At 30.0% G+C, this 21,255-nt stretch overlaps 2 protein-coding genes across 2 annotated transcripts; one reads left to right on the forward strand and one right to left on the reverse strand.

Annotated features, from left to right (window-relative positions):
• Positions 1-7,114: 7,114 nt before the first annotated feature.
• LOC146943707 (DUF21 domain-containing protein At2g14520-like) lies at positions 7,115-10,343 on the reverse strand. Its single transcript, XM_085741986.1, has 11 exons — positions 9,827-10,343; positions 9,580-9,656; positions 9,411-9,494; positions 9,199-9,312; positions 9,014-9,100; positions 8,694-8,833; positions 8,501-8,588; positions 8,250-8,323; positions 8,026-8,150; positions 7,471-7,748; positions 7,115-7,366 (listed from the first exon to the last, which is right to left on the reverse strand). Exons 1-11 carry the CDS (start codon positions 10,002-10,004, stop codon positions 7,322-7,324), a joined length of 1,290 nt encoding a protein of 429 aa, XP_085598112.1. The 5' UTR covers positions 10,005-10,343; the 3' UTR covers positions 7,115-7,321.
• A 7,222-nt stretch (positions 10,344-17,565) lies between these two features.
• On the forward strand, positions 17,566-20,036 carry LOC146943708 (cytochrome P450 71D11-like). Its single transcript, XM_085741987.1, has 2 exons — positions 17,566-18,524; positions 19,285-20,036. The coding sequence occupies exons 1-2, from the start codon at positions 17,646-17,648 to the stop codon at positions 19,906-19,908; spliced, it is 1,503 nt and encodes a 500-aa protein (XP_085598113.1). The 5' UTR covers positions 17,566-17,645; the 3' UTR covers positions 19,909-20,036.
• The last annotated feature ends 1,219 nt before the right edge of the window (positions 20,037-21,255 follow it).

The following is a 21,255-nucleotide window of genomic DNA, read 5'->3' on the forward strand; positions in this document are numbered from 1 at the left end:
AATCGGTTAAGAAAGACCAAGCTGATAATAAGCCAGCCAAAAACATCCTTCAACAACAATATATCCATTCCAATCGATTAGCTCGCCAAAAATGCGACACATAACAAATACTCAATCAGCTGCGGCCAACTCTGTAGCATCGACCTCTGAACTTATAAACCAAAGAGACAACAACTTAACGTGCTAATTCTGCACAAAATTACTTAGAACATCCCCACCGACTTGCATATACATGTTTTCTTTTTACTGCAACACTGTTCACTAAACTTACCTACAGCGCTAATGCAAAACTAAATAAGAACAAATTGATACGACAATTTTAATCTCAGTGTAAAATCTATATCATATAGTATTCAAATTAAATTTGTCTTCGTACCTTTTTAGAGTATATTAAACCTGGACAAAAACTTGCACCAGAAAATTTTTGTTACTAATCGTTGAGCTGTCTTGGTCATGCAAGCAAGATTTTTTTACTCAGATTTTTTTATGTGTAATTGAAACTAAATATCATCTCAAGCAACTCGTTATGATTAGTCTCATATCCGATGACAACGAACCTCTGGTTGATTAAAATTTAAAACTAAAATAAGCTTTTGTTTAAAGTGATGCTAAACAACCTGGAACGCTTGAAAGTACGCTCTATTTGAAAAACTAAACCAAATAGTACTGTGATAAAAGTATATTGCACCTATGAAAACCAAATATACTTTAGTAAAAATGCAATATATTGACAAATTATCTCAAAATTTTGGTTTGTCAAAAAAAAAAATCTCAAGATTTTGGTGATGTGTGGTAGTGAAGGAAATTCAATATATATAAGACACTAGAACTTTTACCGGTGCTACCACCCCGGTTATAAACAATGGATAAACTAATATGTTGCAAAATATGGCGTCCGTTTGTTTTGGATTTTTTAGAGAAAAGAAAAATCTGTTTTCTAAAATAAAAAAATCACTTTTATGATTTTTATGATAGTAAGCAAACATAAATAGGTGTAGATTATTTTAACTCAAAATATTTTTTTTAAAGCTCAAAAAAACGCATCCATGATCCATTACATAAAAAAAGTAGCGTACAAAACTTAATACGGAGGAAATTAGGTTTAGCTTAAATCGAATTACAAATTCATTGACCAAACTTAACATAAAGACATCTTTTATAAACCAAATCATGAGTCCCAAGCGTAATGGTCATCCCTTCTTGCAGCCCACGTGCATTGCGCAAACTTTTCTACTAAAGACCATATTAGTATAAAAAATATGGTCAAAATATAAGATTAAAATAAACAGACATATACAAAACATCAAAATAACGTTTAAATTTAGCAGCCCTTCAAAAACTAAAGACCAAAATTAATTTTTCGTAATAACATCACAATCACGGAGGAATGAGATAACAAATTTTGATTGCGTTTTAAACTCCCATAATTCTACAACACAAAAACGTATTTTTATTATAAAGTAAACATCAAACTTTCAGATTTGCTAAAAAGCCAAGAAATTTCAGAATATTTCCTTCGTGAAACTTATTCCCAAACGCACCTCTTCTGGATGGAACTCCACATTATATGTTCTCCATTTAATCCATGGCAGTTCTACATAATATGGATCATGAGGGTGGCTTAAGACTTGGCTAAGGTTACTGTAATGGCCTTTCAAAATCACTCAATAATGATTGCTAGTTAATACATTCCTTATTTATGTCATTTGAGCCTACAAAAAACAGTTGACTACATTCACATCACAATGGAAAAGGAAATATGCATGAATCAAGTATTAAGATAAAAGCGCCCATTTATGTTTGCCAACAATTGGGAGATATTTTGGGAAGCTATCAAATCTGATGGCTTAAGACTTGGTGTGCAATAATTTACTGTTAATCATTCCTTAGCAATGTTTCAATCCATTTTTCGATTTACATATGATTCTAAGTGATCTCTACATCTTACAAAACAAAATTCGAATTTTTATTCCCATCCAAATAGAGCTCTGATTATGTAAATCAATTGCGAAGTTTATGTATTTGAATTCCTTGATGTTATGGAAAGTCAATCAACATCGCATTAAGTGTCATAAACGCATGGGGAAATGAGTATTTGAATTCCTTGATGTTATGGAAAGTCAATCAACAGCGCATTAAGTGTCATAAACGCATGAGTGAAAAATTAAACTTTGCATTAAGTGTCATAAACGTATAGGGGAAATGAGTATTTGAATTCCTTGATGTTATGTGTGCAAGCCAGATTAAAGATTAGATCAAGGGCAATAATACATCCGCGCAAAGGTTAAAGATCCAACTGTTATCATAGTTCGGCGCCTGGCAATTAGGTTTACGGTTTGATTAAGGTCATTGCAATGTAATTAGGATTAGAAATAAGTATTGCAATGTTAATTAGGATTAGAAATAAGTAAGATATGATTAAAGTAAAGTGATTTGGTTAAAAAAAAACCGATTTTTTTTTCAAGAATCTTGAACAAACGGGCCTTTTGTCTTTTGACAAAAAAAAAAAAAAAGAGCAAGTTTTGTCTATGTTTAGTTTTGTGATGACAAAATTTTAGTTTGGTAAAAGTTAGTTGAATAAAAAGTAGTTTATGTTACACATAGTAAAAATTTCAAAACCTATAAATCATAGTTTTAAGATAAAATCAATTCTCAATGCAAAATCAATTTTATTAAAAAATATTAGAACATATCAAAATCAGAAAAAAAAATTGACACAATTTTGCAGAAAAAAAAAATTGACACCTTCAAAAATGGGATAAAAATTATAATATCAATGGATGAGTGGATCCCTAAAAAAAGAAAGATGATGGATGACTCTATCATCCTTATACTACATGAATATCGGTGGCGTCCATTTTTTATGACATGGCTCACCCACTAGGTCTTATTAGGATACATAGTCCCTACCCAAATTTACCTATATAATATTTGCTAATGTTAGTTACTTCAATTTCATGTAATAGTAATTAATCAGTATCAGTATCGGTATCACGTTGGTTTTGACATATATATATATATATATATATATATATATATATATATATATATATATATATATATATATATATATATATATATATATATATATATAAGGGATCCATTGACTCCAAAAGTAAGTCTAAAGACTTACTCCAAATCTTGACCCTTCATTTTAATAATAATTAATGGCTATGATTAATTCATAATAATGGTTATTGTGGGGTGTTTTCTTCTCTCCACACATCTATCTTCCTACCATACATAACAATTCACAATTATCTGTTTTCCTTAAAAAAAAAAAATCTCAATTATCTGTTTAACAATACACATCAATTATCATCAATTGTCCATGTAATTTATCACCTCTACCAAAGAACATGCCCTTCTTTTCAATATAGAGGTAATTAGGGTTCGATGCCTTTTCTTTTTCTTTTCCATTGCCTTTTTTTTTTTCCGATGCCTTTTTACCATATTTTTTTATAGAAGCTTTTCTAATTTTTTTTTACCATATTTTTTTATAGAAGCTTTTCTAATTTTTTTTTTTTGTTGATAAATCAATGCCTTTTATATTTTTGGTGAACAAGGTTGTGTTAATCAGTTGAAAAAAAAAATGGAGTTTTATATCATCAATCCAAAAGCTGAGAGACATCACAACATAGAATCAATTTCTTATAAATTAACAATCAAAGATGTTGCATCAGATAAACCCTAATGAGATTTTTGGAGTAAGAAAAAAAAATCATAATTTTCACCATGAAGAACAAGAAAAGAGAAGCATGGAAGCTTTTGGAAATTGAAAGAAATCAAAAGGATTGAGAGAGAGAGAGAAGAATAAAGGAATGATTATTGCCTTGATTGTGGTGGGCTTGAAAGGAGTTAAAAACACCCCACCTTAACAATTATTATGAATTAATCACAACCATTAATTATTACTCCCTCCGTCCCATATTACTTGACCTATTTAGAATATTTGCACTATTCATGTACCATGCTTTGACTCTATTTTTCAACTAATATATAAAAACAAAATATAGCATATAAGATGTTGTTAGATTCGTCTCGATTAATATTTTCAAAATGTCAAATTTTCGTAATTTTTTCTACTAGATTATTAAAGAAATTTAAGTTTAAAATTGTGCATTGGCATACGTGACAGAGTCAACTAGGTCAAGTAATATGGGACGGAGGGAGTATTAAAATGAAGGGTCAAGATTTGGAGTAAGTATCTAGACTTACTCTTGGAGTCAATGGATCCCTTCTCATATATATATATATATATATATATATATATATATATATATATATATATATATATATATATATATAGGGCTGTTAACTTGCACCCACCTAAAAACACTAAGGTGCAAGTTAACAAGCTGCACCTACTAGTTATTTACCAAAACACCCATGTTTTTCTATTATAAACAAATATTATTTATGCTATTTACAAAAATGTCCTTTTAATTAAAATAAAGTTTAATAGAGACAAAAGGGTGTTTTAGTAAAGTACAAGTAGATGCAAGTTAACAAGCTGCACCTACTAGTTATTTACCAAAACACCCATGTTTTTCTATTATAAACAAATATTATTTATGCTATTTACAAAAATGTCCTTTTAATTAAAATAAAGTTTAATAGAGACAAAAGGGTGTTTTAGTAAAGTACAAGTAGGTGCAGCTTGTTAACTTGCACCTTAGTGTTTTTAGGTGGGTGCAAGTTAACAGCCCCCTATATATATATATATATATATATATATATATATATATATATATATATATATATATATATATATATATAACTTCTACTCCCTCCGTCGCTATATCTAACCACCCATTTGACTTTATTTTTGTACCTAAATCTAAACCTCTTTTCAAATTACTAGATGCATTTATTATTTAACACTACCCAAAAAAAAGATGCATTTATTATTTTTTTCTTAAACATACCCCTAATTAATACTACTAACTTATCTTTAAATATGAAAAGTCAAATTTAATACATATACAAACAAAGAACAATTTGGTAATACTAACACACAAAATAGACATATTAACTACACTGACAGTTTTTCTTAAGAAATGTGAAAAAAGTAAAGGGGGGTTACATTAAGGGACGGAGGGAGTATTTTCTAAAATTAGAAAAATTGAGATGATGTAAAATTTGGACCGCATATGCTGAAATTATGTTCCATGTCCAAACACTTTCCAACAATGTAGTGCAGTCTACATTTTAGGGAATATATTCTGGCATATACTTTCTGCATGCTCGTATAGCTGTTATCAATACTACATTTATTAATCACATATATTATTGGGCAAAACTACATCAGATATTTTTTAATGTAAATAAAATTTCAAACAGATTGAAACAAAAACAAAGATTCAAACAGATAATTCATCTCTTTTTCATGTTAAATTAGTCAAAAAAAAAAAATATATGTCAAAGTAGTTCTTTGCGTTTAAAAACGTCAAAGAAAACATAATTGTAAGATGAAGATGGTTCTATTTTATCTTTAGAATTTATCTCACCCAATATGATACCCATGTCTCATCCTATTTAATATCAGACATCTAGAGTATAACGTGAGTCATTCAATAAGGGTGTCATGATAATAAGTGGTCAAATAAATTTTAGATAAACTCTTATACTACTCACCTCTATTCTATTATAATATAAATTTCACTTTTTAAATTTATTAAATAAACGATGAATCTAATCTATATTTAAAACTAGATATATTATTTATTGAATGGACCTAGAAAATAAACATTATAGGAGTAATAGAGACTGGAATAGACCATGTTAGAATTTAGATTAGATTTAACTCAATCTTAGGGAAACCAATTTCATACTTATGCTTATGGTCATCTTAACTCACACATTTTGAGATGTTTTTGTTTTGTTTTGTTTTGAATAAGACTAATTGAGATAAGGTAATCAATGTTACATATTGGTTGGAAAAAGTATGAAGCCGACATATATCCTTAAGAAAAATATATGATTCTACGAAGATTTGGAGCTCTTTAAAAAGAATGAAGATTATTTTATTCAAAAAAAAAAAATATGAAGATTTGGAGCTCTACGCTTCCTTATATTGCTCAAGCTTTGCGTGCAATGCCTCGACCTTGAGGTTCACTAGGCAGTGGGGTCTCGTGTTGTTTTGTCAAGTAGTTTAGTATCTGAAGTTTACATATTTTAAATATAAAGAAATGAGGTGTCTGGAGTTTGAAGTTTGAACTTCATCCGTTACATATATTATGCAATATCTCCATCAACTGAGTTAAGTTTACGAGGACATCTCGTGTTTACTTTTATTTTGTTGTTTTTTCTATCTTCTTAATAAAAAGTGACATCGTGACAAATGGAACTTACATATGACCTAAGGGATTATATTTGCATAAGGTGACAAATCGATGTTCAAATCTTTAGTATAAAATGTTATACTAAATGATGAAGCATAATTTTTTTACCACAATTTCCATTTAAATTTTTATCATTCAGAAGTAAATAAAAACAAGACAAACATGTACTATTACATGATTGAAGAAAGTTTAATTTTTTATCATTTAATTAAATTTTCATTTATTTAACTTTCATAAAAAATATATAATGATTAAACCTTGCAAAAAAAAATGTTTGTCCAAATATCTTGTCAATTTGTATCATGGATGATGTTCCCAAATGTATTACGTATCAATATCAATATTATCACATAATACAGCTTTTGTGGCATGCCTTGTTGCCTTGCAATAAAATACTGATATTGATGTGTTACCCAAAATTGAAAATAATTGGATGCCAACATGTTACAAAAACAAATGCTTTCCCCATCACTACTACTACTTTCACAAGGAATAATGGCTAGCTAGTCATACTCCAATCACACACCAAATCCCCTAACAGCTTTTCTGATTATCTAATTCAATAAATCCAATTAATTTAACTATAGTGTATTTTGAACACACAAAAATTGACACCATATTGACACCGTATACGAATGAGCATGGACTCGTCTAACTTAGGAAAATAAAAAGGTATTAAGTTTAGAAATCGAAAAAATCGTAATATACAGTTTTGATGTCGGATTTTGTGTAAGAAAACATTTCTCTTAACTTATACTCCCTCCGGTCACTATTATAAGCAAAAAACTACTTTTTAAGTTCATTGAATGAGTGATGTATGTGGTAATTAATATAGACCACATACATCATTTATTCAATGAACCTAAAAAATAGTTTTTTGCTTATAATAGTGACCGGAGGGAGTATATGAATGTAGCTAAAAACAAAGAAAAATATGCTAATCAAAAGCAGGTTTAGTTTTGTGGAAGATATCATTGTTACGAGTCTTCAAAATGATGATCTTTCTCATCATAGATCTCCTCCTACACATAATTAAATAAATAATAGATAGGAATTAATAAATTTCTTCAAGATTTCAAGAGTTAAAAAAAAATAAAAAATTGTTCAATATTAATTAATTAATTACCTGCAAAAGCTCTTCAATTACATCTTCCATTGTAATTATTCCTACAGCTTCTTCTTTTTCAGGTAGCTTTGGAATTGAATTTCCATCAATTTCCAAAATATCTGAGTAAATATTTTGTGACCATTTTTTGCTTCTAGAAGTAGAACTAGCACTGCTATTAGAATTACTTGCATTTGGTAAGCTTTTCTTCTTATGAAGTTGCATTTTGTTTTTCAACACTTTCTCTTGAGGATTATTCTTCTCCCCATCAATAGTCACCCTCACATCTCTTACTGAATCTATATATATTTCACAACACAATTTCAACAAAAGGAGCTTAATTTTATCATAATATAAAAAAAAAATCTTATAAATTAACTTGATTATAACTTATAAAACACATATACGGACACCGGACACGACACGAACGCGGACACGCCGACACCGTTAAAAATTTGAGAAAATCACATAATATAGTATAATTATATGTGTTGTTGTCGTGTCGGTGTCAGACACAACACGTGTCCCACACCAGAACAAGGCTAATCTGAGAAGTGTTCGCATGTGCTTACTTACCAGTGCAATTATTGTTGGAAGATTGTTGCCCTGTCTTGTCAAAATGTCTCACAACAACAGCCATGTGACTATGGCCCTTTTGGAACTCATTCAATATATCGTACAATGGCATCATTTCTGGAACCCTGTCAATAAATTTAATAATTTTTTAAATTTGTAGTTATGGTTAATATTAATATATAACTTAGTATAATGCTATATAATTTTGTTACAAAATAAAATACCTTGGTATTTTGCGTATGGTCACACTTTTCACAGGTACTTCCTCTTCTGGGTCAATAGTTAACAAATTCTTGATCTAAAATTAGGAAGCAATCTATATCAATCCCATCATACAAAATTTGTAGTATCAAAAATGGTTCTAGTAGCAAATCAATCTCATCATTGATACAAATTTTGCTTCATTGATCTATATGGTTCCAAAATTGATGCAAAATTGAAGTGTTAAAGAAAAATAACACATTGTATTGTATACCAGGATAAGTCCAATGATATTTGTAGGCTCCTCATAATAAACAGGGACTCTGCTATGCCCTTTCTCCAATATTAGTGTCATCAAATCCCTGCTTAATAATAATATTAAGCATAAGTTTGATAACTTAATAAAATTGTATGAAATTAAAAAATGCAGCTTACAATTTATAAATCATTGGAAATACCTCACTCACCTATCAAGTTTTGAATTTATATCAATAGAAAATATTTCATTTATAGGAGTCATGGCATCACCAGCAGTCTTCTCAGAGAGTTCAAGTGCCCCAGCAATGATAGTTGTTTCATCATGTGTTAGTTCACCACCTTTCCCAGCCTAAAACAATTGGACCAACAACAACAATAATTTGGTCTTAAAATTAACAAACTTCCTAAATGATTTTGACGTTAAAATCATCGATCATATTAGTCCTTTTGAATCGGCAAATTTAGTCTCTGAAATTGTCTCGAAATCACTAAAGCAATTGATCAATCTAAAAATAGCTATGATATATACCTCATTACCATGCAAATTTACAAGTGTTTTCAACTCAGCTCTGCGAAAAAGTGCTTCTTGTCTATGCCCTAACAAATAATCCAACAACTGGAATACAACACAATGAAATCAAGCAAGAAATTAAAATCAAATTGGTCAAGTTTTATTCAAAGAAATATTATGTTCAATGTGTTTGTATCATGCACCTTGCTAATTGGATAAGCAACAGGAAAACATATCCATACAAGAACACGAACAATCGGAGCCACCGTTGCACCAATTGTTAAACCATACCGGGAACAAACTGATTGAGGAATAATCTTCAAAAAAGTAAAAGAACAAAATTAATGTAAACATGTTATATGTAACATATTTTATTCAACATGTAAATCAAAAAATGACAAAAAAAACTTCTTACCTCACCAAATAAAAGAATTAATGTCACAGAAATTAGGATAGCACCCCAAGCAACAACAAGACTATCAAGAAAAATTGGAAGTGCCTGAGAAAATCAAAAGATAAATCAGATTATATTCATCTTGAAAATTGAAGACAATATTTAATTTGACATATGAATTTAGATGTACCTCCATGGCTGCTGCATTGCAAATTAGAAGAGTGCAAAGTAATAGATGTTGATTTTTTACAACAGGTAATATTTTCTCTGTCACCACAAAAAATTAAAAACACAAAGTTCACATAGATAATTGAATATATATTCGAAATCACGGTGAATTTGACAAAATCATCGTAACATTGTGGTTTTGTTAAAGCATGTAAAACATTTAAGCAATAGAAGAAAACATCAAGAATTTATTATGGACAGAACAGTACCGGCATGTTTTTGATCTTGAGGTGTTCCAGATTTAGCAAGAACCTCAAGATCAACAAGGCTCAAAGACATGAGGCCTAAGGTAAGCCCTGACATCAATCCAGCAAAGACAACAAGAAGAACAATTATCATAATTCTAATGAAAAACTCTGTTTCACAACACCTATACTCCACCGCCATTGAAAATTAGCAAAAACACTAGAATACACGCAAGCTGTTCTTGTTGTTACTGTGTTTTTCAATCCTTGAGTTAGAGAAAGAAGAGGTGCCAGAGTTCAATTGCCATAAAGGGTATAGGAATTAATATTATGGTAGAAGATTGATATTTGAGTGAATGTATTGAACTTTGAAAGCTACTCTATGCTGCTCAAAAGCCCGGTGGTTTATTTTGGGAAAATGTTTCATCGACACTTTTTTCTTTTTACCATTCTTGTACACCGTGGCACTAGGGAGAAGAGAGAGTGAGAGACAAAGCTGGTGAGTGTGTGGGGACCACGTCACCACGTGTCACTTGTGTGTGCGAAAGTTAAAGGGATGTATGCTATATAGGGTGGTCAACCTTTTTTTTGAAGGAAGGGTGGTCAGCCTATCATTGCTCAAATTGGAATGCAATGCCCTAATATTGGCTTAACTCACCATTATAAAATCAACGATATGGATGTCCTCTTTATAAACTCTTCATCATACCTTTACGAGGTTTGGTGCGTTGATATAAATGGTAGGTGAACTAAATTGATAGACTTTGATACATTTTATGCTTTTATATTAGGCTTAACTCAACTTTACACAACTAATTTTCTTTTATATTGGGCTTAAACTTTTATATTCGGTCTAACTCAACTTTACAAATCTAAGTTTCTTTTATGTTGAGCCTAATTAAACCCATTTGATAAACTATGATATCATATCAACAAAATTGGCTTTTAAGATAAGTGATGTTTCTTTTCATAAACTCCAGTCAGGTCTTCTCTTTAATTCTATGTGGACTTCAGAATTTCCAGATACACCGTCCCTTTATAAAATCGACGTTTAAGGCGAAGGGTGCGTGGCCAAATGAATAAGCTATGCTTTCATATCAGATGGTTTTCAGAACAAAGGATGTCTCTAATTAAAAACTTTATTCATGTGGGTGTCTTTGTCTCATGTGGACTTGGGTTTTTTCAAATACCTCGTATATTTATAAAATCGGCTTCTAAAGTGGGTGTGTGTGTAGCCGAATCGATAAGATCCGACACCATATCAATATAATCGACTTACAAGGTACAGGGTAAGGGGTACCTCTCTTCATTCAGGTTTTATCTTTTATCCTATGTGGACTTTGGTTTTTCCATATACACTATCTATTTACAAAATCGACTTCTTAAATAAGGGATGTGTGCATGAATCGATAAACTAGTTTCTTTTAATTTGCACCACTAACACTTTGGGTCCAACTTGGACCCATTTAACCTAAGTCATTGATATATTAATAAAGTATTGAAACGCACCAGATTTAATATTGAGAACCTGTCAAACAAGTTGACTATATTCCATACTTGCATGAACTTGGGTGTAGGGAATAAATTATTTTTTGGCAGCTTTTGAAAGAAAAAAAACTCTACTTGTTTATTTGGTTGTAAAGAGAAAGTATTTATTGTATTTAAAAGTACAAATACTCTTAAAAAATTTAGCTTATATCAAATGATCAGTTTTTTTAGCTTAAATCAAACTACTAATTAATTTAATTAACTAGATTAATTGCACTAACTAGTATTTTTTTACGGTTAGTATTTAAAATAATTAATTTAATTTATTCACATTTTTTTTACTCATTTATTCACATTTTTGTTTTACTGTCAATTAATTATTTTAAAAATATATACAAGTTTATTCTTTTATTTTTCTATTTTTTTCAAATATACAAGTGTGATCAAATTTTTTGTTCAAATGATTGTGACGGTTGAAAACTTCCTTTAGCATAAATTGAGTTTAATAATCAATAATGACAATGTGTACGTCCAGTAGTAAATGACAAAGTAATTTTTTTTTTTGAGGAAACAAAGTAATATTTTTTTTTGACAGGAAAACAAAGTAATATTGTTGTAATTGGCGAACTTAAATTTGTAAATATATAGTGTGTATTTCTTAAATTTATTGAGATTGATTTAAATCTATCTATTGTTTTAAGGGATAAATTTATCTAAAAGTAATTTTTTTTGAAGGATCTAAAAGTAATTTGTTTTGTCAAAAAAAAAAATCTAAAAGTAATTTGCTGGGATATATTTTAAATCGAATTAAAAATTATTTAAAAATAATTTGTTGGACGGATTTAAAATTTATTCAGCAACAGTTTAATTGAAACTAAAACTAATATATTTTATTATAAGCAAAAACACAAACAACCACACAGAAACGGGGTTTTTCTATATATACAAATTTTATTGAATTTACACTCAAAAAAAAAAATATTGAATTTACTGAAAAGGGTTTACTATAATGTGTTTGGCTTCTAGTGTGGAGTGTAGCTTTTTACCTAAAGAGAACCTCCTATAGGCAGTGACGGATCCAAGATTTTTGAATAGTGGAGGCACCATATAAAAAAATTTGTATCATTAATAATTGTTCTCTACAATTTTTCATATTATGGAAACTTTAAATGGTTTTCTTATTTTGAAAATCAATAAAAATATCTTTCGCTATATAAATAACTAAACAATCATTTAACCGATCATCTCTCATTCGATTTCGCATTCGATTCTTGATAATATTCATACTATCAGAAAGAATTTACGATATATGATGATATGTGTGGGCCAAAAGAGAGATAATTTGTGATAAGTGTGGGTCATGTGGTCAAAATGTCAACTATTGATACATTAAACTACTAAAAATAATAATTTCTAAAAATTTAGTGTAGCACAAGCCCACACATGGATGAACATACATCCGTCCCTGCCTATAGGAGTAATTTCAATGGTTCAAGTTGAACCCAAACTATAGGTGGTGCAAAATAAATGGACCCTCGATAAACTTTCATACCATATCAAATAACTTTTAAAATGAGAGATACTTCTCTTTAGAAACTCTATCAAATCTTATCTTTATTATATATGAAATATGAGTTTTGTCAAACCTATACAAAATTAACTTATACCTTATAAGAAGAAAATTGTGTCTTTGCTTATAAATTTTTATGGGCTATGAATTGGTTTTTTCAATAGAATGGAATGTGATAGAAGCATGAAGATTATTCGGTTGGAATGAATTATGAAGAGTGCTTTTATTTTCCTGAATGAGACAGTGTTGTTAAATTTATGCCAACGTTGTACTCTCTTTGCATTCTGTTTTGTACTTTGTTTCTATTTTTCTCTTTGGGTCGGCAAGCAAGGATCATCGATAATGAAGCCAAAGTGGGGCCCACCACCACTGCTTTAGATCTATGTCTTCTCATTCTCATCTGTCTGTTATATTTTGATATTTTGATTCTTGTTATATACTCTCTTTTGGTTGAATATTCATTTAAGTTCCTTGATTTTGGACTCTGTATTTTAACCGAAACATGATTTAAGTTCCTTGATTTCTAAGACAATTATTTTCCACAACTCATGACCAATTTTTATTTTTATTTAACTTCAAATTAAACGAAACAACAGTTTTTCAATTTTTAATTTTCATGCTTTTGTACATTTTATTTATTGGGTAAAAAGAGTTTTGAGTCAAAGAATTGTAATAAACATTTTGTAAAAAAAAAAAAAAAAACATATTCTATCGATTTGAGCATGTTGATGAATAAACTTAATTGTGTTATTAAAGAGTTTGAGATCATGATAGCATAGAGGATAGGATAGGATATTGAGTCCTAATTGTCTGTTTTATAATAGCTAAATCAAAATCTTCATATTACTTTTGGTTATCAATGCCACTTAATTATTATAACTTCATCTCTTAATATAATCAATTTTGTTGCACAATAAATTAAACTCATGTGGAGACGTCTTTTTTATCATTATTATTTGTGCATTTACGGTGAGATCTACGTTATCCTTTGATGAATTAGGGGTAATTTATCACTAATGACAAATAAGATTCAATTTTGAAACGAAATAATTGGAGATCACATGTTGAATGAAGGAGTTGAAGAAGTTTGATGTTTTTGAGATGAAAATGGTAACTAGTAATAAGAAAAAACCATATCGGTGAGCCTACATTTTTCCTTGATAAATTAAGGGTAATTAACCCCTCATAACAAATACGATTTGGTTTTGGAACGAAAGAGATGTCGTGATTGAGTGATTGTAACCTTTTTGTTTCCTAATCACATGTTTCTTCTTAGAGCTCGTTTTTATTTTAAATCCAGTGTAATTAGTATCTTTGACTCCATTTGGGTCCGTTATGAGGGTATTTGGTTTTTCTTTTAGCAACTCTTTCGATGTATACATCTCTTTATAAACATATTTTTGTATCTTTTACTTTTGAAATCACTATCTTGTACTCGAGGCGAACATTTGGAAATGAAAGAATAAAAAAACCATTAATTCGCTATATAATAGACATCAAATCATTTGTATTTCAATATACCATTCTTTTTAATTCTGACTAAAACAAACAACAATATATGAACACTCTAACTTTTTATATATTCATTCAACACCTTTTTTATCTTTATCTTTACCTTTTTATCATATCACTATTATATCACATCTCTCTCTTTTTCTCTCTCTTTTTTTTTTTCTTTCTTTTTTCTCTTTACACCTTTATGGGAGGTGCACTAAACATTTTTATAAAACAAATGTCAATCTTGTGTTGGCCTTGTGACCAAGTTACCATAATATGGTCCAAACCCATCAGGGAAATAATTTAGCCCAACGTCTGAAACATCCTTTCACGAGTAGAGTGTTTAGGCTCTACTATTCCCACACCCCTCACACATACCATTATGAATGTAACTTTACAAAACAATCTTTTCTCACCACCATTTCTTCTCCGCGGTTTGTGAATATGATGCTACTCCGACGACTTAGTCTTCTTTTCTAAATTACACTACCATTTGTAATGAGGTTTTTTGTTCTGTCTTTCTCGAATTATATGAGATATATTTTATAAGGAAGAGTCTCTCACTAAACTTTTATTCATCGTTTTATATATAGAGAGCTAAAGTAATACAAAACATATCCTAAATATCCTAAATCATATCCTTAAATAATGAATAAATTTATAAATATTTTAAATAGAAATATAAACTCTAAATCGAGGGTTAACGTTTTCTTTTTGAATGAAAACTATTTCATCGGGTCCTTATTATAAGAATCAATTAAATTTTTATATTAATTGATGTATTTAGTCTATAGACCAAAACATCGGTTTAGATACGTTAACCTTGATCAATTTTAGTGACCCAAATCATATATTTTATTATTATTATTATTATTATTATTATTATTATTATTATTATTATTATTATTATTATTATTATTATTATTATTATTATTATTATTATTATTAGGCTTAATTACACTTTTGGTCCTCGCATTTCGACTAGCTCACGAAAATGATCCTGCCTCTTTCAAATCAAACAAAATCGTCCCTAAACTACATGTTTTTTGCAGTTTTAGTCCTATTTTCAACACCAGAAACGCAGAGAAATGACAGTTTTAGGCAGTTTTAGACCTACCCCCTATGTTAAACCATGAAATAAACAAAGAATAAAACATGTGGGTACAAGGAATCTACTCTATTCAGCACACTAACAAAAAAAACCCTAATTTGAAACATATCTTAGAAATTAGGGTTTTGCGGTTAGTGTGTTGAATAAAGTGGATTCCTTGTACACACATGCTTTATTCCTTGTTTATTTCATGGTTAAGCATAGGGGGTAGGTCTAAAATTGTCATTTCTCTGCGTTTCTGGAGTTGAAAATAGGGGGTAGGACTAAAACTGCAAAAAACATATAGTTTAGGGACGGTTTTGTTCGATTTGAAAGAGGCAGAACCATTTTCGTGAGCTGGTCAAAATGTGAGGACCAAAAGTGTAATTAAGCCTTATTATTATTATTATTATTATTATTATTATTATTATTATTATTATTATTATTATTATTATTATTATTATTATTATTATTATTATTGTTAATATAAAGATTATAACCATCCAAATTTCAATTCCAGCATCAAAATACAATGAGTCAATAACCATGGGAGATTTATATAGGTTTTTTTTTTTTTTTTGTTGAAGGGATCTTATTATAGCTTCTTTTGAAATGTGGTTTTTAACTTGTGCATAAACCTAGTTATGAATGTAAATTTGCAAGACTTACCGTCATGAGTGATGCAAATAAATGAAATTGAAAACCTAGTCTAATGAGGAAATGAGATGAAAAACGTGACCGTATCAATTTAGTCATTCACATACAGAAATGCCAAGTGCTAACTAAGTGTCCCGGAGCATGGGGCACTAGTTAAGGTTTTATAAAAGAAAATGTTTATCTTGAAAATTATGTATTTTACTTTTTGAAACTTGAAAATTTGTTCTTTTTAATGTTAATTTTGTCTTTTTTTTTTAATTTCTTAACTTGTGTCTCAGATGCACTGGTTAATATGATCTTATTAATATTTGTAGGTTCCTTCGCTGGTATTTGCAAAAAGCTATTAGTAACATTAGGTTGGTAGTCACGGGGATGTGATTGAAACTATATGAACCTTGTTAGGGATATTTTTAATAACATATCCAAACAGAGACACAAATATGATTAACATTTCATGATTTTACAAAATATTTAAAATATCAATGATATGGAAGGCTAAAATTCATAAGGTCATCTGTCTATCTATCCATCCATCTATCTATATTTTGTATTTACCTTTTTCTTCTTCTTGTAGCTTCACTGCATTAGAGGCAATCCTATTTCAAACTTTGTTGAATAGATGCCGAGAATTCGGCACATTGTGAAATGTGAAAATCTAATCACTTCCATTAGATCCAACTCTTTTTAGCATTTTACTAATTTTTAACCTTAAATTCAGCCTAGATAGGATCCTTTAAGTTCATACGTAATACGATAGGATTCATCCATTTGTGTTGAGATCCAAGAGTCAACTAAAGTATCCTTGTCAAGTTAATTATATTTCAACTAACATAGTAGATTAGTATACACACTAGAGTATATGAACCAGAGCTGCACTGGTTTAATTTAAAAAGGTTTGGAAGTTGATAGATTTATAATTCAATGTATGTGTAATTTTCATTTCTAGAAGACTTGATTAAAAAAACTGAGTTATTGTTTAATTTTATTCTATATATGTCTTTATGTGTTTGATTTGGTTTTTATATGATAGTTTTTTTAATATTTGTAATCTTGACTTTACAATTATGTTTATGATGTGTATTATGTTTGATAATAAAAAAAAAAGTGATTGGTGTTATAAAACTAAGTAAACAGAAACAATAATAGAGATAAGAAGAGGAAGAGAGAATAGAGAGAAATAGTATTATTCTCTGGTGTGGTTGAAAATGTTACAAATGAGCTCTATTTATAGGGAAATAGAATAGCTTATGGACAAAACCCAATGATCTAGTAATATAGCCATTAACACATTTGCTATTTGGACATCCCATGTTAATATTTATAACAATTGGTTTATTTTATTTTATAGTTGTCGCTATGTGTTTGTATTGTTTTTTATATGATCATTTTTTTTAGTATTTGTTATCTTGATTGACTTATGTGTTGTGTATTACAAATAGATGGATTTCCAATGAGCAATATAGATAATAATATAGTTACTCTCCCTGCAAAAATTTAGATTGAGATAAGTCCTATTGATCCAATAACACAGTCCTTTCCTAATGGAGGAAATTTTGTTATGGTTCCCCATCCTTTTGATTCTTATCCTCATGATCTCAAACGTGGGAAGGAGAATCAAAAGTAAAAAAATTACTTCAAATCTTCCTCCCGGGCCATGGAAGCTACCAATTTTTGGAAGCATACATCACCTTATTGGCTCCCTACCCCACCATAGAATGAGAGAATTGTCCCAAAAATATGGTCCTATCATGCACCTACAACTTGGAGAGACTTCAGCCATAGTGGTTTCTTCTAAAGAAGTTGCCAAAGAGTTGTTCAAAACCAATGATGTCACATTTTCTCAAAGACCTCGTTTTCTTGGTGCAGAAATTGTTTCTTATGGTAGCACTAACATTGTCTTTGCACCCTATGGAGATTATTGGAGGCAGCTAAGAAAAATATGCACATTAGAATTGTTGAGTGCTAAACGTGTTAGATCATTCCAATCAATTAGGGAGGAAGAGGTGTCAAATTTAATAAGATGTATTTCTATAAACACTGGATCACCCATCAACCTCACTCATGAAATTTTATCTATGCAATATAACATCATTTCTAGGGCAACTTTTGGTGATAAATGCAAGGAGCAAGAAGCATATACCAAGTTCATCAAGGAAACTATAAAGTTGGCAGAGAGTTTCAGTGTCACTAATTTGTTTCCCTCCCAACATTGGTTACATGTGATTAGTGGAATGGTGCGTAAATTGAAGAAAATTCATAAAACTGGTGATATGATTCTTGAAAATATCATCAACGAAAAGAAAACAAAGAGTGATGGAGATGGAAGTCTTTTGTCCTATCTTTTGAGTCTCAATGATCATGGCTCTTCCAACCCTGATGGATTTCATTTGACAATCAACAACATTAAAGCTGTTATTCAGGTTAAAGATATTTTTTTGGGTACAAAACATGATTTTTTTTATATTTTTTTTTTTAAAGTTAAGGACACTGAAATTTATTAACTAAACTAGGTTTCACTGCAAAGTAATTTCTTAATTATGACTAAATTGTAGATTAGTGCGGCACCATCGACATGATTGTTTTTCATCTTTGGATCAATAAGTCACATCAATCTCATACGGTTTAAAGGTGATCCATTAATGAAAACAAACTTGTGCATGATGCAAGACTTGTCTAACTTGTGCACCATATACTAGAACAAAATATCCTTCTACTACTACAAAATGTTGAAATAACGACAAAAATTAATGAGATTATTAAAAAAAATTGTCTCTTAAGACTGAAAAATTAAATTAGAGACAAACTTTGTCTTTTTGCGACTCTAAATTTCTGTCCCTATTTCATTTTTTTAGTATTATTCATTATCAACCCAACTTGTAGTTGCCACTACTCAATAAATAAGTGTAATATTGAAGAAAAAAACAGTAAGAACCTTTTCTAGAGAAATAGCATTTTCCATTTTAAAATCATAAATAATGTGAAACTATGAAATATTCTAAATAAAAAAAAAAAAAAAAACTTATCCACTAGGTAGGGTTGGCATGAAAAATATTTTAAGTGTGACACTTAAATTTAAAACAAAAGAATTATGTACCTTCAAAGAATTTTAAACTTCTAATCCTAGTAGAACAATATTATTTTACTCTTACTACTTCATGAAATCTCACTCACCTGTTACAGGACATCATTTTTGCTGGAAGTGAGTCAACATCTTCAACATTAGAATGGGCTTTTTCAGAAATGATGAAAAACCCTAGAGTGCTAAAAAAGGCTCAAGCAGAAATTAGGCAAGTTTTTGGAAGTAGAGGATACGTTGATGAAATAAATCTTCAAGAACTGAAATATGTAAAAGCAATAATTAAAGAAACCTTAAGATTGCACCCTCCTAGTCCTCTACTACTACCAAGAGAGTGTATTGAAACTTGTGAGATTAATGGATACACAATACCAGCTGGAACTCAAGTGTTTGTGAATGGATGGGCAATAGGAAGAGACCAAAAGTATTGGAGTGAAGGAGAAAAGTTTTATCCTGAAAGGTTTATGGATTGTCTAGTTGATTACAAAGGGTCTAATTTTGAGTACATACCTTTTGGTGCAGGAAGGAGAATATGTCCAGGTATCACATTTGCTGAACCTAATTTAGAATTTCCTCTTGCTCAGTTGTTGTACTATTTTGATTGGGGACTTCCCTCTGGAATTACTCATGAAAATTTGGATATGACTGAAGTCTTTGGTGCTTCGGTGAAAAGGAAAAATGGTCTATTCTTAATTCCAAGTCTTTACAATCATGTACCTCTTGAATAAGAGTTTTTTAAGGTACCTATTGAATGAATAAAAGTTGAATATCATTAAGTTGATGTATATGTAATTATGTATGAAATTCTCCATCTTTTAATTTAGTTTGGAATTGCGTCTGCATATTTAATTGTTTACCTTTTATGTGTTGATTTTCGAATGTTTCAATGGCTTTCACTATTGGCTTAATAGCGGTTTTAGCCCCCTAACTTTCACGAAGTTGTGATTTTGGCCCTCTAAGAAAAAAAACTACAAAATCGCCCCATAAGTTTTGCAACTGTAGCAGTTTTGGCCCCCCAAGGCCAAAAAAAAATATGAAAAAAAAAACATGTGGCACCTCACTTAGGGTGTCACGTCAGCGTAGACCGAGTCAAAATTGGACATGGGGCCAAAACTGCCACATGTGCAAAACTTAGGGGGCGTTTTGTAGTTTTTTTCTTAGGGGACCAAAATCGCAACTTTGGAAAAGTTAGGGGGTTAAATCTGCTATTAAGCCTTCACTATTTCACTCGGTACTTTTTATTGTTTGGTGGATACTAATATTTGACAATTAAATATTTGACATTAAAATAAAAATTAACAAATCAGTTATGTATTGATCACGGCCGTTCCTATAAAATAGGAAGTTTTGCTCTCATAGTAAAATAGGTCTCCAATAAAATAAAAACGTCTCTAAAAAAAACGTAATTTTTTTAAAACTTTTTATTTTTCTGAGGCAATTTAGGAGGCATAAAAGAAGACTAAAAATAATGTAGAACCTGAAATATTAAAAATAATGTAGAACCTGAAATTTAGGAGGCATATATTAGCAATATATACCAAATTTTGAATGTAAATGATCATATGAGTAATTGTTGAGAAACCTAACCAACTTGAGACCAAGAACCAAACTTTACCATAAAATTTGCATCTAACAAATTAATTGTCCCTTTCTTCATTCATACCACAAGCTCCAAAACATATTTGCTCGTTATTGTTAGAACCCTACGACGAACCAAATTATCCTTTGTACACACACAATTGAGAAGCAAACGTCAAGTAAAAAGAAACACTTTTAATGACACCGTTTTTAACAACAAGACTGGACTATTATCTGAATAATTATCACGATCTGCCACCATCAAAATATTATAAGCGCTGCACATTGTATAACGATTGCAAAAATGTAACTTCCAAATCCAACACTCCTCCACGTTAACCTGCAAAAGCAGCAGAAGTTAATAGCTCGACGCACTCTTCAACTAACTCCTCTTCTCAAACAAACGACCTCCTACACCTCCCCACTAAACCCATCTTAAAGCATGTATCTCAACTACCGTCCACAATAAAGTATTGTGTTTTAACTTCTTTTTTTTT

This window comes from Medicago sativa, chromosome 2 (genome assembly GCF_051527215.1).
Source record: "Medicago sativa cultivar Bolivia chromosome 2, Bolivia_mono, whole genome shotgun sequence".
Taxonomy (NCBI): Eukaryota; Viridiplantae; Streptophyta; class Magnoliopsida; order Fabales; family Fabaceae; genus Medicago; species Medicago sativa.